General features: G+C 52.4%; 2 protein-coding genes across 2 annotated transcripts in view; one reads left to right on the forward strand and one right to left on the reverse strand.

Moving 5' to 3' along the window:
- Positions 1-11,501, reverse strand: part of TRPV5 (transient receptor potential cation channel subfamily V member 5) — a 32,021-nt gene extending 20,520 nt beyond the window's left edge. Inside the window, exons 1-9 of the mRNA XM_042926905.1 lie at positions 11,418-11,501; positions 7,541-8,348; positions 6,995-7,204; positions 4,669-4,766; positions 4,392-4,514; positions 1,730-1,867; positions 1,334-1,432; positions 1,056-1,231; positions 538-684 (exon numbers count right to left, since the gene is read on the reverse strand). Coding sequence (XP_042782839.1) covers positions 538-684; positions 1,056-1,231; positions 1,334-1,432; positions 1,730-1,867; positions 4,392-4,514; positions 4,669-4,766; positions 6,995-7,122 — 909 coding nt within the window. The 5' untranslated portion in view covers positions 7,123-7,204; positions 7,541-8,348; positions 11,418-11,501. The remainder of the gene's footprint in view (positions 1-537; positions 685-1,055; positions 1,232-1,333; positions 1,433-1,729; positions 1,868-4,391; positions 4,515-4,668; positions 4,767-6,994; positions 7,205-7,540; positions 8,349-11,417) is intronic.
- Positions 11,502-11,896: 395 nt separating this feature from the next.
- LLCFC1 (LLLL and CFNLAS motif containing 1) lies at positions 11,897-13,419 on the forward strand. Its single transcript, XM_042926904.1, has 3 exons — positions 11,897-12,034; positions 12,150-12,270; positions 12,858-13,419. The coding sequence occupies exons 1-3, from the start codon at positions 11,999-12,001 to the stop codon at positions 13,034-13,036; spliced, it is 336 nt and encodes a 111-aa protein (XP_042782838.1). The 5' UTR covers positions 11,897-11,998; the 3' UTR covers positions 13,037-13,419.
- The last annotated feature ends 74 nt before the right edge of the window (positions 13,420-13,493 follow it).

A 13,493-nucleotide genomic window follows, 5' to 3' on the forward strand; every position in this document is an offset into this window, starting at 1 on the left:
CTGGTGAATTCCAGCTCCCCTAGAAGACCCAGCTCAAGCCCTTCCTCTGTGACATCTTCCCTGGCCCATCCAGGACAAGTCACTTGACCTCAGTGTTGCTGCCACTGTGCATGGTGCAGACTCCTATGGTGGCATACATTGTACTCCATTGCACTTACTGAGGACAGGGAGTAGGGTGTGAGGAAGCAGACAGGAACTATGATTGATTGATTTCTGTACTCTCAGTTCCTTATACAGCAGCTGGGACTCAGAAGGTCCTCAGTGTGCTGAATGAATGAATGAATGAATGCTACGAAGTGGCTTCCATTTGGAGAGTCCCTCAGCTAAAAGGTTAGTATGAGAAAGGTAAGCAGAAAGGGCTGGAGCTGGGCAGAGGGAGAACGCAGTCAGACTGGACTTTTCTCCCAAAGGCTCCATGGTTCGGTTCTCATCTCCATTTATTATAAATCAGGGAAGTGTCTGGAGCCCAGGATGTAAGCAAATGGACAGGCTTTGCTCAGACACTTGACAGCCCCTGGTCATCTGTGGCACCCATACCTCTCGCTTCTTGGAGGAAATCACCAGCTCTAGAAAGGACACGTCCTCCCCCCAGGAGTCGATCTCGGTGAGGTCATAGAGAGTGGAGGTCAGCGGCCCGTAGGTCCACTGGATGTGCTTCCGCTTCTGCATCAGGTGCTGGAACATCTGAGAAGACACGGTGGTGAGTCGGAGGGTCAGCGTGAGAAGCTGGGCCGGGGGGTCTCCACCGCTGACGAGGGCTACGGCCCGCTCTTTGCGACTGATGGACAGTTAGTTGCGTGAGCCTCCTTTTTTCTGGTTGTCTTTCTTTCCCACACACCCTATAAGGATCTGAAAGAGGAGGACGGGCAAAGGGAACAGAACGCCGGGCTCCCAGAGCAGATGTCCTAAAGCGACATTCTCAAAGCCTCCCGCCCAGGGGTCCCTGAGGCTGAGCATTTAGCGACGGAGTATGGAGGAAGGGGCCCCACCCTCCGGGCAGTTGGGCACCAAGGGTCTTTGAAAGGCCGCCATGGGGCCAGGGGAGTGTCCCTCACCACGGTGTTGCCCTCCACTCCGGCCAGCTTGAAGGGGGTGAGACCCTGGTGATTGGGCACGAGGTCCAGGGACTGCAGGTGGTCCCTGCGCCCATCATAGGACAGCAGCAGGTTGTACATCTGGCAGGCAAAGGTCTTGTTGGGCTGCAGGACGAGGATGTGCAACACGGTGTTTCCTGGGGGAGGACGCGGGCGTCACGTGGCCGTTGCGCTGAAGTCCCCGCTGATGCCCTGCCCGACCTGGGGTGGCCCCTGCCCTCCCGGCCCCCAGCTCTTACCCAGGGAGTCCTGGGCCCGGATGTCAGCTCCATGCTCAATGAGCAGCCTCACCATCTCCTCACTGCCCACGCAGGCAGCAAAGGACAAGGGGTGCTCCCCTGTGGACACAGAAGGCTCGCTGCCGTGAGGGCCCGATGGGCTGGGGGATGGGCAGCGTCCCCGAGGGACTGCCTCCTTGCCCTCGCGTGGCAGCTCTGGGCTCGGGGACGCTCGTCAGCAGAAGCAGAGGCAGGGATGGAGCACGCGGCGCGGGGAGGCTTGGCTCTGGCCTGAAACCCTGGAAGGCCCGGCCGCTTCCGGCTTTTCCGGGGGCCGGAGCCCTCCTCGGCCCGCCCTCCCTTTGCTCTTGCCCACCTCCCCATGTCCCTTCCTCCCAGCCCTGGCCCCGCTCTCACCAAAGTAGATGAGGTTGCGGGGGCTGCAGCGGAATGCCGTGCCTGTGGCTCTCGCAGACACGCTGGCCCCGTGGGCAAGCAGGGCTCTCACCAAGTTCACGTTCTGGTTCACGATGGCTATGTGCAGGGCGGTCTGACCTGGCCCAGAGAGAGAAAGAGAGACGTCTCAGTGATGGGGCTGTCCCCAATTCTTCCAAGGACACAACATCTCACTGGCAGGCAGGAGGTCCCTGACAGGTCCTGGCATAGATTTCTGCCCTTGGCTTAGCACAGTGGCCTGAGACTCAGGGCAATTTGTCTCACAGGCTGTCCACCTCACTGTCCCCACCTCTTGACTGTTGTGGGTAGGGTGTACATGGGATCACTGTAATGTTGCTATAAGAGAAAGAAACAGAGTTTTGTCCTACAGGGAACATGAGAGGAGTTGAAAGGAAAGGAAACAGTGAATGGCTAAATAAAGTCACATATGCTTGCAATCCCAGACTTCAAGCTGTATTACAAAGTTATAATCATCAAGACAGTATGGTCCTGGTACACGAACAGACACATAGATCAATGGAACAGAATAGAGAACCCGGAAATGAACCCACAAATGTATGGCCAACTAATCTTTGACAAAGCAGGAAAGAATATCCAATGGTAAAAAGACAGTGTCTTCAGCAAATGGTGTTGGGAAAACTGGACAGCAACACGCAGAAGAATGAACCTTGACCACTTTCTTACACCATACACAAAAATAAACTCAAAACAGATGAAAGACCTAAACATAAGACAGGAAGCCATCAAAATCCTAGTGGAGAAAACAGGCGACAACCTCTTTGACCTCAGCTGCAGCAACTTCTTACTCGACATGTCTTGGGAAACAAAAGCAAACATGAACTATTGGGACCTCACCAAGATAAAAACCTTCTGCACAGGAAACAATCAGCAAAACTAAAAGGTAACCAACAGAATGGGAGAAGATATTTGCAAATGACATCTCAGATAAAGGGTTAGTATCCAAAATCTATAAAGAACTTCTCAAACTCAACACCCAAAAAACAAATAATCCAGTGAAGAAAGGGGCAAAAGACATGAATAGACACTTTTTCAAAGAAGACATCCAGATGGCTAACAGACACATGAAAAAATGCTCAATATCACTCATCATCAGGGAAATACAAATCAAAACCACAATGAGATACCACCTCACACCAGTCAGAATGGCTAACATTAACAACTCAGGCAACAACAGATGTTGGCGAGGATGGGGAGAAAGAGAAACCTTTTTTTTTAATGTTTATTCATTTCTGAGAGACAGAGCACTAGAAGTGGAGGGGCAGAGACAGAGGGAGACACAGAATCTGAAGCAGGTTCTTGGCTCTGAGCTGTAAGCACAGACCCCGATGTGGGACTCGGACTCACCAGCCGCGAGATCATGACCTGAGCTGAAGTTGGACACTTAATCAACTGAACCACCCACGTGCCCCAAATAGGAATCGTTTTGCACTGCTGGTGGGATTGCAGACTGGTGCAGCCACTCTGGAAAACAGTGTGAAGGTTCTTCAAAAAATTAAAAATAGAACTACCTTATGACCCAGCAATTGCACTACTAGGTATTTATCCAAAGGATGCAGGAGCACTGATTCAAAGAGGCACATGTACCCCAATGTTTATAGCAGCACTATCAACAATAACCAAAGTATGGAAAGGACCCAAATGTCCATCGACTGATGAATGGATAAAGAAGATGTGGTACCGGGGCACCTGGGTGGCTCAGTAGGTTAAGCGGCCGACTTCGGCCCGGGTCATGATCTTGCGGTCCATGAGTTCGAGCCCCGCGTCGGGCTCTGTGCTGACAGCTCGGAGCCTGGAGCCTGTTTCAGATTCTGTGTCTCCCTCTTTCTGACCCTTCCCCGTTCATGCTCTGTCTCTCTGTCTCAAAAATAAAATAAACGTTAAAAAAAAATTAAAAAAAAAAAAGAAGATGTGGTATATATATATACAATGGAATATTATTCAGTGATCAAAAAGAAAGAAATCTTGCCATTTGTAACAATGTGGTTGAAACTAGAGGGTATTATGCTAAGAGAAATAAGAGAAAAACAAATATGTGACTTCACTCATATGCGGAATTTAAAATAGAAAACATAAGGGATGGGAGGCAAAAATAACATAAAAACAGAGATGGAGACAAACCATAAGAGACTCTTAAATACAGAGAACACACTGAGGGTTGCTGGTGGGGAGTTGGGTGGGGGGATGGGCTAAATGGGTGATGGGCATGAAGGAGGGCATTTGTCGGAATGAGCATTGCGTGTTACGTGTAAGTGATGAATCACTAAATTCTATTCCTGAAGTCATTATTACACTATATGTTAACTAACTTGGATTTAAATTATAAATAAATAAATAAATAAATAAATAAATAAAGGGCAGCTGCGTTTGGAGCCCTCTATGAAGAGATGAATCTCAAAAAAAAAAAAAAAAAAGAAAGAAAGAAAGAAAGTCACGGATGCTAAAGGCCAAGACTGGGATGTCTGCATGCCTTCCAACTCAAGGGCAACCTTCCTGAACCCTCTAGCACCTCTTCCCAGGCCACCCTTCGGAGACCCATTTTAAGAGGTGACATCAGACTCTCCCACACCTGTCTCCACCTTGAACTACTGTGTGGGCTCCTCACCTACAAATGGCTCACACAAGGTGGGCTCCTTGACCAGCTCCGGGGCAGCCTCTATCAGCACCACGGCGGCCTCGAGATTGTCATAGAGGGCCGCTATATGCAGCGCGGTCTCCCCCAAGGCTCCTGGAGGGGAGTAAGATAGGAGTGTCAAACGCCTCCAAGAGCATCTTGAGGAAGGGGCTCTGGCTCAAGGCTCTCTCCCCGCTTCCTCGCAGAAATCCTCAGCGTCCGGGGGCGAGGCAGGGCAGGTGGCCTGGCTCCATCACACCCAACCCACCTCTCTGTCGGAAATCACAGCTTCGGTCCAGCAGAAGTTTCTTGAGGGCACACAGGTCATTTTCCTTGGCTGCCTGAAGCAGTGGAGACTCTCGGATCCTGGGAGAAGATGAACGTGAGTCCAGTAGAGACAGAATCACTGAGAGGCCAAAGGCAGAGAGAGGATCAGAGACCTTCTCTACGTGGAACAGATACGGGTCACACAAAGTGTGCAGTGACACATTGCAAAGAGTCGTTAACTGGACTCTAGCTGAGGGTCAGACTGGGGTGAGAGTTTCCCCCGTGGTTGTGTCATTGCCAGCTCTGCCCAAGTCTGGTGGGGGCGGTTGGTGGGGGGGAGGCCTCAAGGCTCCGGTGGGCAGAAGACTTGTGGGGGCAGAAGGGGCCCATGCTGCAGAGCTGGTGGCCCTGATGACCCTGACAGGAGGCCATCGGGCCTAGCTGAATCCACCTAAGCTGAGTAAATGTTTTCACCCCTGCTCCCAGGCCTGCTGAGCTAGCTCTCCTTAGGCTAAGGGAGTTAGAGAGACCAGAGGGGCAGAGAGGCAGAGAGGGGCCAGCTGTTGGAACTTAGGTGATTTACAAGCTGCCAAAATTCCAAATACCCCTCAGAGCTGCTCAGAGTCAGATCCACGCTGTGTGTGTGTGGGCGGGGGGGGGGGGGTTGCGGAGGACGGATTCCTTCCGTGTTTTACCCCATTCATAACTGAGGAGGATCATAGCCTTGGGCTCCTCTGGGAACCTAGCAGCTAGGAGCAGAAGCCCTGTGGTATCCGTCCTAAGGCACCTCTTGTCAGTTCATCTTTGTTTCTTCCCTGCCTGGATGAACCAAACAAAAGCTAAAGCTGCAGGCACAAATCAGATCCCAGGGTGAATACAAGGCAGGGGAGGGTCACGAGGGGAGAAATGAGAGGCAAACAGACCGACCAGTGCTTCCCCTGCTGTCCCCAGGTCCCCCATCCTCTCTTCCAATCGCCCTGTGAGCCAGGGGGAAGAACATTTTTATTTAAAGAAGAAGCTTTTTATCTTGAGGTGGAGCTCAGGTCTGCCCATTAGAAAAGTACTCTCAGGAGGGACCAGCAGAGTAAGGGCCAGCGCCCTCCCCACCTCACCTAGACCCTCAGGGTGAATAGTCCCAGCTCAGGGTAACCAGGGCTAACCTGGTTTCACCCCCTGTGCTGGACGCACCGCACACAGCCTTAGCAACCAGGCCTCTAGCGCACCGCCCTCTGCGGAGGGCAGGTCCAGAACCCAGCTCTCTCTCCAAGACTGCTCTGGCCTCACCCTGAAGTTTCGAGGGAGGTGGGGAGGCCAAAGGTTCCCTCACAGGGCCTGGGGTGGGGGTTGGTGAGCAAGCAGAGAGCCTTTCCCAAATGAGGGCTCCAACTGCAGCCACAGCCAGCTGTACCGTTTGTGAAGCCCAGCGCGAAAGAAAAATGTAGGACTCCCTGTTCGAAAATTAAGAATTTCAAGTTGACCACAGCAGCGCATTAAACCAAGTGCAGGGGTTTTCTGCAACACGGGATCCTGTGCCACTGTAGAGGCCACCTGCCCACGAGGCCAGCCCTGGCTGGACCGCAGGCCTGCTACTGTCTGCTCACCCCATCCCCAGGCAGCTCTCAGATAGGTGACAGGTTCCCCAGATGCTCTGAGGCAGAGGCCCACCTCTGGGAGGATATAGGTCCCCGCCCTGGCCGCTGCTTTTCCGTGAAACATATCAGCCCCACCTGACCTGCAGGCATCCCCCGGGCAGACACAGGCCTCATTCAATCTACCGATGATCCTCCTGACCCAGCATTCTGCTGCACAAAGTAGACACTCAATAAAAGGTAGATAAGCTGAGTTTCCCTCATCAGCTGGTCAGCTCCAGAAGTTCTACAGAACACAGCTCTCCTCCTCTTTTTCACACAAGCAATTTTCCTTCACGCTAATGGGAATGCTTCGCTCTTTCTCCAGGCAACAAGTCTTCCAAAACCTGCAGGATCTCGTGCCTTCCCACCAGCCTTCACCTGCCTGTCCTCCCCCTCCCCCAATCTGCTTTCTTCTATCCTTCTTCTGTTCCCGTCCCTTTCTGTCCCCCAGCCCCCTCCTCCACCAGCCAGGCAGGTTGGAGCTGTAGTGTCACTTTGTCCCTGGCTTCGAATCTACACTGAGTCTCCTCCTGCCCACTGACAGAGACAGCTGGGGTTTGGAAGGAGTGGGTTGGGTGCACCCAACCACCTGACACTGGATGCTGGGCCACTGCAAGCAGAGATACAGCAGCGGAGTGGATCAGAGGGTTGGGGGATCAGGGGGAGGTGGGACGTGGCACGACTGGGGCAGCCTACCTCTTCTGTTGCAGCATGTGGGCCTCGTCCAGATGCTGATCCCAGTCCTGCTCTCTGAGCAGCCAGGAGGCCAGAAGTTTCTGGAGTTGGACCCTGGGCCCCTCTGCCTTAGGTGGAGGAGCCCCCATATCGTCTTCTTTCAGGCACTGGCAGGTTAGGGAATGTGGTAAAAGGAGCCGGTCTAGGAGTCCACAGAGGAGGAGGCGGGGTCTGTTTGGGGTTGGGACTGAGAGTGAGTATATCTCCAGTGTGACTTGTGTATACAGCGTGCAGTTTGTGGGTGGAGTGTGTGTGTATGCAGTGAGGCGACTGGGGGCCCTGCCAGGAGAATGTGGCTTTACCTGGAGGGGAGGAGCTCTCTCTAGAGAGCCCCCGGGCACAGAACCTGCTCTAGAGCTGGGAGGGGAGGTGGAGGAGGGAACTTCCTTCCCAGCAGTGGGCTGGGGCTGCAGGGGAGACAGGGGAAGGCTAGGAGACTGTGGGATGTAGAGGGGGAGCAAGGTTGAAGCCCAGAATGCGGGCCCCACATGCAAGGTGAGCACTTACTGGGATACAGGAAAGCAGAAAAGTGAAAGCCCTCCAGCTTGACAATCAGGCAGGTTCTGGCTTGAACGCTGGCTCTTGTCCCCTTACAGATCACTTAAGTGAGCTTCCCAGGCCTCAGTCTTCCAATCTGTAGAACGGGGCCAATAATTGTTCTGTCTCATGTGTCTGTAAAGCCTGAGCGTAAGAGTTCAGTGACTATTGGTTCTCCTTCCGCAGATGGGCTCCAAGCCCTGAGCGCTGCTTGTCTGCATTGCGGTCTTTGTGGTTGTCTCTGTTCTCAACCTTGCAGCCAGCCTCCCGGAGGCTTCCAGGCCACGTCCTCAGTGAAACTTCTCTTCCTTCCCAGCTTTGTGGAGCCCCAGTCAGGGGAGACCCCAGAGCTGGAACAGCAGGAGCTGAGCCGAGGTGGTGGACAGAGAAATCTGGGGACTCTCTTCAGGAATGATGAGGCAGGACTGAGGACACATCACCTTTTGTGTTATTTTCTAATAGGGTGGTTTCTATTTCTCTTCTGATTGGAAATGCTTGTTACTGAATTCGAGTCACCCGGGAGACAGATGCGGTACCTGGGAATAGGCTGAGGGCTCTCCTAATTTTCTAAAGAGAAGGGCAGAGCACAGAGAGGGAGGGTGATGGCCCACGGCTAGTAACAAAACTAGACTGGCTTTAAAGTTGGAAACTTAGCTCCAAATCATCCGCCATAACTTGCTTTTTCTTCTGAATCTTCGGCCTGTACAGATATGAGAGACTTGGGGGGACACAGGACCTTGGGGGGTCTTCAGGAGCAGGGGACTCCCCTCTTCTTTTACTACAAGATTGAAGAATGGACAAAGTGACCTTTATAGAAGGGGAATTGAAAGGAAAACAAATAAGGAAAGGGAGAGGGGATGCCAGAGACCAGGAGGAACCATGCTCTCAACCAAGGGGGTAGGGAGATGCCAGCTGGGAAAGGGGAGGGGGGTCACCTTGTAGGGCAACTTTCTGCTTTGCTGGGGGTTGGGGCTGTGTGGGATGGTAATGGCCTCTGCAGCCTTGGGACTTCCAGTCTAAGGAGATGGACTGAGTGATAAGGTTGAGGTGGGGGTTGTAGATGCTCTGATAAGCAGGGACTGGCAGAGGAAGGAGGCCCGCCTAAGAAATACTCAACCCATAAAGCTAATCCTGGAGGCGGTGGGGGCGGGGAGGGGCCGGCCCAGTCAGAGCCGCACAGAGCAGGTACAGGGGGGCTCGCCACCAAGGGCCCCGTCCTTGGGGCTGGGGTTGGGGAGAGAGGGGGGCTCGGGAACAGGTGCCCCGCTCTGGGTCTTCACCCTCTCACTGGCCCAGGCTGGCTGCACAGGTCCAATTCTAAATTTTTTTTTTAATGTCTTTATTTATCTTTGAAGGAGAGAGAGACAGAGCATGAGCGGGGGAGGAGCGGGAAGAGAGAGAGAACAGAATTTGAAGCAGCCTCTAGGCTCTAAGCCGTCAGCACAGAGCCCGATGCTCGAACTCATGAACCGTGAGATAGTGACCTGAGCTGAAGTTGGACACCCAACCGACTGAGCCACCCAGGTGCCCCATTCACAAGTGCACCTCTATGAGGATAGTTTTTGATAAATACAGTACAATACTGTAAACGTATTTTCTCTTCCATATGATTTTTCTTAACAATGTATTTCCTCTAGCGTACTTTGTTATAAAAATACAATATATAATACATATAGCATACAAAATATGTGCCAGTCGATAGTTTGCTATCGGTAAGGCTTGTAGTCAACAGTAGACCATTAGTAGTTAGGTTTGGGGGAGTCAAAAGTATATACTTGGACTTTTGACTGCTTGGGGGGTTAGTGCCCCTAACCTCGTGTTGTTCCAGGGTCAGCCGTACCCCTGATCTTTAAGGAGTTGCCTGCTCTCCGCTGGCTTTCTCCCCTCACTCCTTCTCCTTTGTCATACCCCCCTCCACCACCTTATTTCTCCCTCGTCCCTTCTCATGCTCCCTCAGCCTTCTGTGGACAAGAACACCTAGGACCCCTCTCCCCCCAGGTAGCAGCTTCCCTCAGTCTCAGGAGAGTCCCTGGTGTCCCCTAGGGGACCAGGAGCCCCTCACTACACTTTCAGGTCCCAGAGCCTCTTGGTGTCAAAGCAGTCACAACTCTTATTTGGATGTGATGTAGGGAGAGGGAAATGCATCATGCCTGGATTTTATCTTTTTAGGAAATACACTCCCACCCCACATACCCACAGCCATGTAAGGAAAGGATTTGAATACACTTTAAAACATTAATAGTGATTAGCACTGAATAGTGGAATCACTGACCCTTTTTGTTTTCCAGACTTCTTAAATTGCTTTTATACTAAAACAAATTAAATTCCTGCTCGAATTCTCTCTCCCAACACAGGGAACCAGCAGCAGGTGGTGAGGAAACGCAAGGAACGGTGGTCAGTACAACCCAGTTTTTTTCACGCCTGCCTGTCCCACCCCCAGCGGCCCTCCCCATCCACACGCACTGAGCCTGGGTTGGCTTCTCTTTTTGCCTGGAACCAAGAAGCTCCTCCCCCAAAGTAACCACATTAGTGACTTTTTTCCACCCAAGCATTGTTTCCTGGACATGAAGGTCAACGAGTGCACGGTAGGGGTGAACAGGGTCACCTGCTTACTTGAATCTTTCTTCCTCCACCGTCCAGTGACCTCGTGTACCACTCCCCAGTCACCTGGCCTGGGTGGGCGGGAAGTATACAAGAGGTTGCAGCTGTCCCAGGGGGGCCTCCTGGTGAGCACTCTGCTAGCAGAGGTACAGCTGTACTCCACGCCTACAATTCCGTCTTCCAGAAAGGGTACACGTTCCTACACATGCACTTGGTGGTTCACTCAGGCGTGGGATGCATGGGCTCCACGAGTGGTGTGAGAGGGTTGTGATAGCTCAAGTGTGCCCACAATCTCCTCCCACCTGCCCCAGCACCTGCCCTGTAGCTTCTGGCCTGCATTGCTTTCTGGTTTACCAGGGCAGGACTCCATCCTATCTCCCCAATCCCACCTGCCTCATCCCCAGCCATCTCTGCTCTGGGAAGCAGATAATTAGCCACCACCCATTACTGCCAGCAGGTCTGTGCTCACCAGCTTCACGGGCCTGGCAGGCATTGGGGCTTTGAGGCAAGTTTCTGGAAATCTGTTATTTGGGATCCTGGCCTCGATGCCATGCTGCTGCTTCTTTAAAGACTCTAACTACAGGGCACCTAGGTGGCTCAGTCAGTTGAGTGTCCAACTCTTGATTCCATTCAGGTCATGATCTCACAGCTCGTGAGTTCAAGAGCCCGCATTGGGCTCTGTGCTGACAGCGCAAAGCCTGCTTGGGATTCTCTCTCTCTCTCTCTCTCTCTGCCCATTCTCTTTCTGTGTCTCTCTCTGCCCCTCCCCTGCTCATATGCATGCTCTCTCTCTCTCTCAAAATAAATAAATAAAACTTAAAAAAAAAGACTCTGCTTCCATCAAGCAAGGAGTTTGGAGAATGAGCCTCTAACAACTTTTTCTTTGTGTCTGAGAGTATGAGGGGCTGTAAAATGAGAGAAGAGGGGTTTGTCTACCAGTTCAAGAGGCCAAAGGCTTAGGGAGAGGAAAGTCTAGGGGAGGGTGAAGAATGAGGGAATGATTTCTTTTTGGGCACAGGGTACCCCATTCTCTGTCTCTCTCTATGTACACATGCATGTGTGTGTGTGTGTGTGTGTGTGTGTGTGTACGCACACGCACACACACCGTGTACTCTTTTCTCCCCCAACACCTATGCCTCTCTACCTTCCTCTGTTTTGGTGGACCTGAGTTTCAGGTACAGCCCAGGACTTGAGGATCCGATATTTCCACATCTGCTCTGGGCCACATTCTATACAAGCCACTTACCTTAGAGAATGGCTGCATGGAAGAGAGGAAGCTGTGATGTTTGAAATCAAAAGAGGTGGTCAAGGGGCACCTGGGTGGTTCAGTCGGTTAAGTGCCTGACTCTTAATTTTGGCTCAGGTTATGATCTTGAGGTTTGAGCCCTGTGTTACACTCTGCACTGACAGCATGGAGTCTACTCGGGATTCTCTCTCCCTCCCTCTCTCTCAAAATAAATAAATAAACACTAAAACAAAAAGAGGTGGTCGAGAGTCCTGCTCTGCCCTTTATTGTCTGTGTGATGTTAAGCAGAAGAGTCATTTCTTTTGTGAACCTCAGTTTCCTCATCTATATGATGGGTATGATGACACTACTACTTTGAGTCCCAGTTGCTATATCGATGTCATGATGTAATGGATGTGAAAGTACTTCACAAACTCTGAAGTCATTTTGTTGCCCTCCACAGGATGATGCAGTAGGATCATCCTAGAAGCCTCTGCTGGCCACTCACCACTCTCTTGCCTGGCAAGGGAACTCTCTAGTGACCTGAATGAGGGACAGGCCCATGGCTGTGATGTCACAAAGCTCATGAAATCAGAGGTCCTATGGAAGGGAAGGGAAGAAAACGGTGCAGGGAAGTGGTAAGGGCTGGGACAGGGACAGGAGAGGGAGGTGGGGGGAGCCGACTGGGCATAGGGGAGTAGGGAAGACCAAAGGTGGTGGATGGGCAGGCCCATGACTTCCCCGGGCTCCCAGCTCTGCAGGGCAGCATTCCTGACCGCCATCTTGCTGCTGCTGCGGGTCAAGGGAGTGAAGCTTCAGAAAGGCAGCCTGGATCCCAACGAGAGGAGTCAGAACGAGAAAACACCCTCCACAGGTAGGACAACAGTGTCTGGAGCTAGGGATCGGACCTCTTTGGAGTCAGCCCCCCAGTTCCTATCAGGCTAGAGTGAAACCTGAGATAGGTCGGGTTGTGGGGAGAGAAATCCAGTCCCTTATTATTGTAGCGTGAGAGAGTCAGGTAAAGGGTTTAGAGCAGGGTTCTTAGCGGGGGACGTATTCAGAGACACACCACGGGCTGGCTAGAGCACCACACAGGTGGCTTTCGTGTGTATGGGCAGGGGTGCATTTATCTTGGAAGAGGTTGTAGTTTCCATCCCTTCCCTGGGGTGGTCCCTCCAACCCCAAGTGTTGTAATGCTTTGGAGGAGGCCGTTTGAGGTAGAAATGGGGTATGTGCGCACCTCAGTTGGGGCTGTGATTGAATACAGACCAGAGGAGACCTCCAGATGGAGCACTGCCTCCCTGGCCAAGGATAAGGGGATGCACAATTGGGCCAAAAGCCCCAGGCCCTAACTTCTTCTCAGACTCTCTAACTTCATCACCTTTCTGGTATAGGCCAGGATCGGGGCGGGGGCAGGTTAGGATCGGCCCTTTCAGTGCCTCCCCCTCTCCACGGTTGCAGACCAGGATCAAGAGAACTTTGAAGAGCACTTTGTGGCCTCCTCCGTGGGGGAGATGTGGCAGGTTGTGGACATGGCCCAACAAGAGGATGACGGGACATCAGACACAGCAGCCCTTCGTGACCACCTATTTAACCTAGCCTTCTGCTTCAATCTGGCCAGCATCATGGTTTTTTTATGAGGGACATTGAGGCCGAGGTGGTAGCCTGGCTCCTGGATGAGGACCTTGCTATCTACTTCCGCTTCATGATAGCTTACTGACCCCCTCTTCCCTACCGGGCTCCAGGTCACTACTCCCAAGGGGAGGTGTACACACAGTTTCCTGCCTCTCGTCAGTGGCTCGTCACCTCAGGATGCAGCATCTGAGAGATCCTGGTGCTGGCCTTTCAACTGTCCATTGCCCCAGCCTGACCGCCTCGCCACGCTCTGACCACCTTCTCCCAGGGCCGGAGACACCAGACCCACGGCCTTCTCTTTCCCACACCTCTCCCGGCTCTGCTCTGGACAGCACATTAGGGGAAAGAGGCAGCAACAATAAAAGTAATAGCAGTAAAGTCCTGAAAACATTTGGGGACAGCTTTCTGAGACTTAACCAAAGCCCTTTTGTCTCTAACTGGTCTGTTTAATTGCCCAACCTT

Source organism: Panthera leo, chromosome A2 (assembly GCF_018350215.1).
Source record: "Panthera leo isolate Ple1 chromosome A2, P.leo_Ple1_pat1.1, whole genome shotgun sequence".
Classification (NCBI taxonomy): domain Eukaryota; kingdom Metazoa; phylum Chordata; class Mammalia; order Carnivora; family Felidae; genus Panthera; species Panthera leo.

Bases quoted from the DNA above. Each gene is read 5' to 3' on its own strand.
- LLCFC1 (XM_042926904.1), top strand. From the start codon at position 11,999: ATGGAAGGGAAGGGAAGAAAACGGTGCAGGGAAGTG. The intron at 12,035-12,149 runs GTAAGGGCTGGG...CCGGGCTCCCAG, and splicing joins GAAAACGGTGCAGGGAAGTG to CTCTGCAGGGCAGCATTCCT. The intron at 12,271-12,857 runs GTAGGACAACAG...CCACGGTTGCAG, and splicing joins CGAGAAAACACCCTCCACAG to ACCAGGATCAAGAGAACTTT.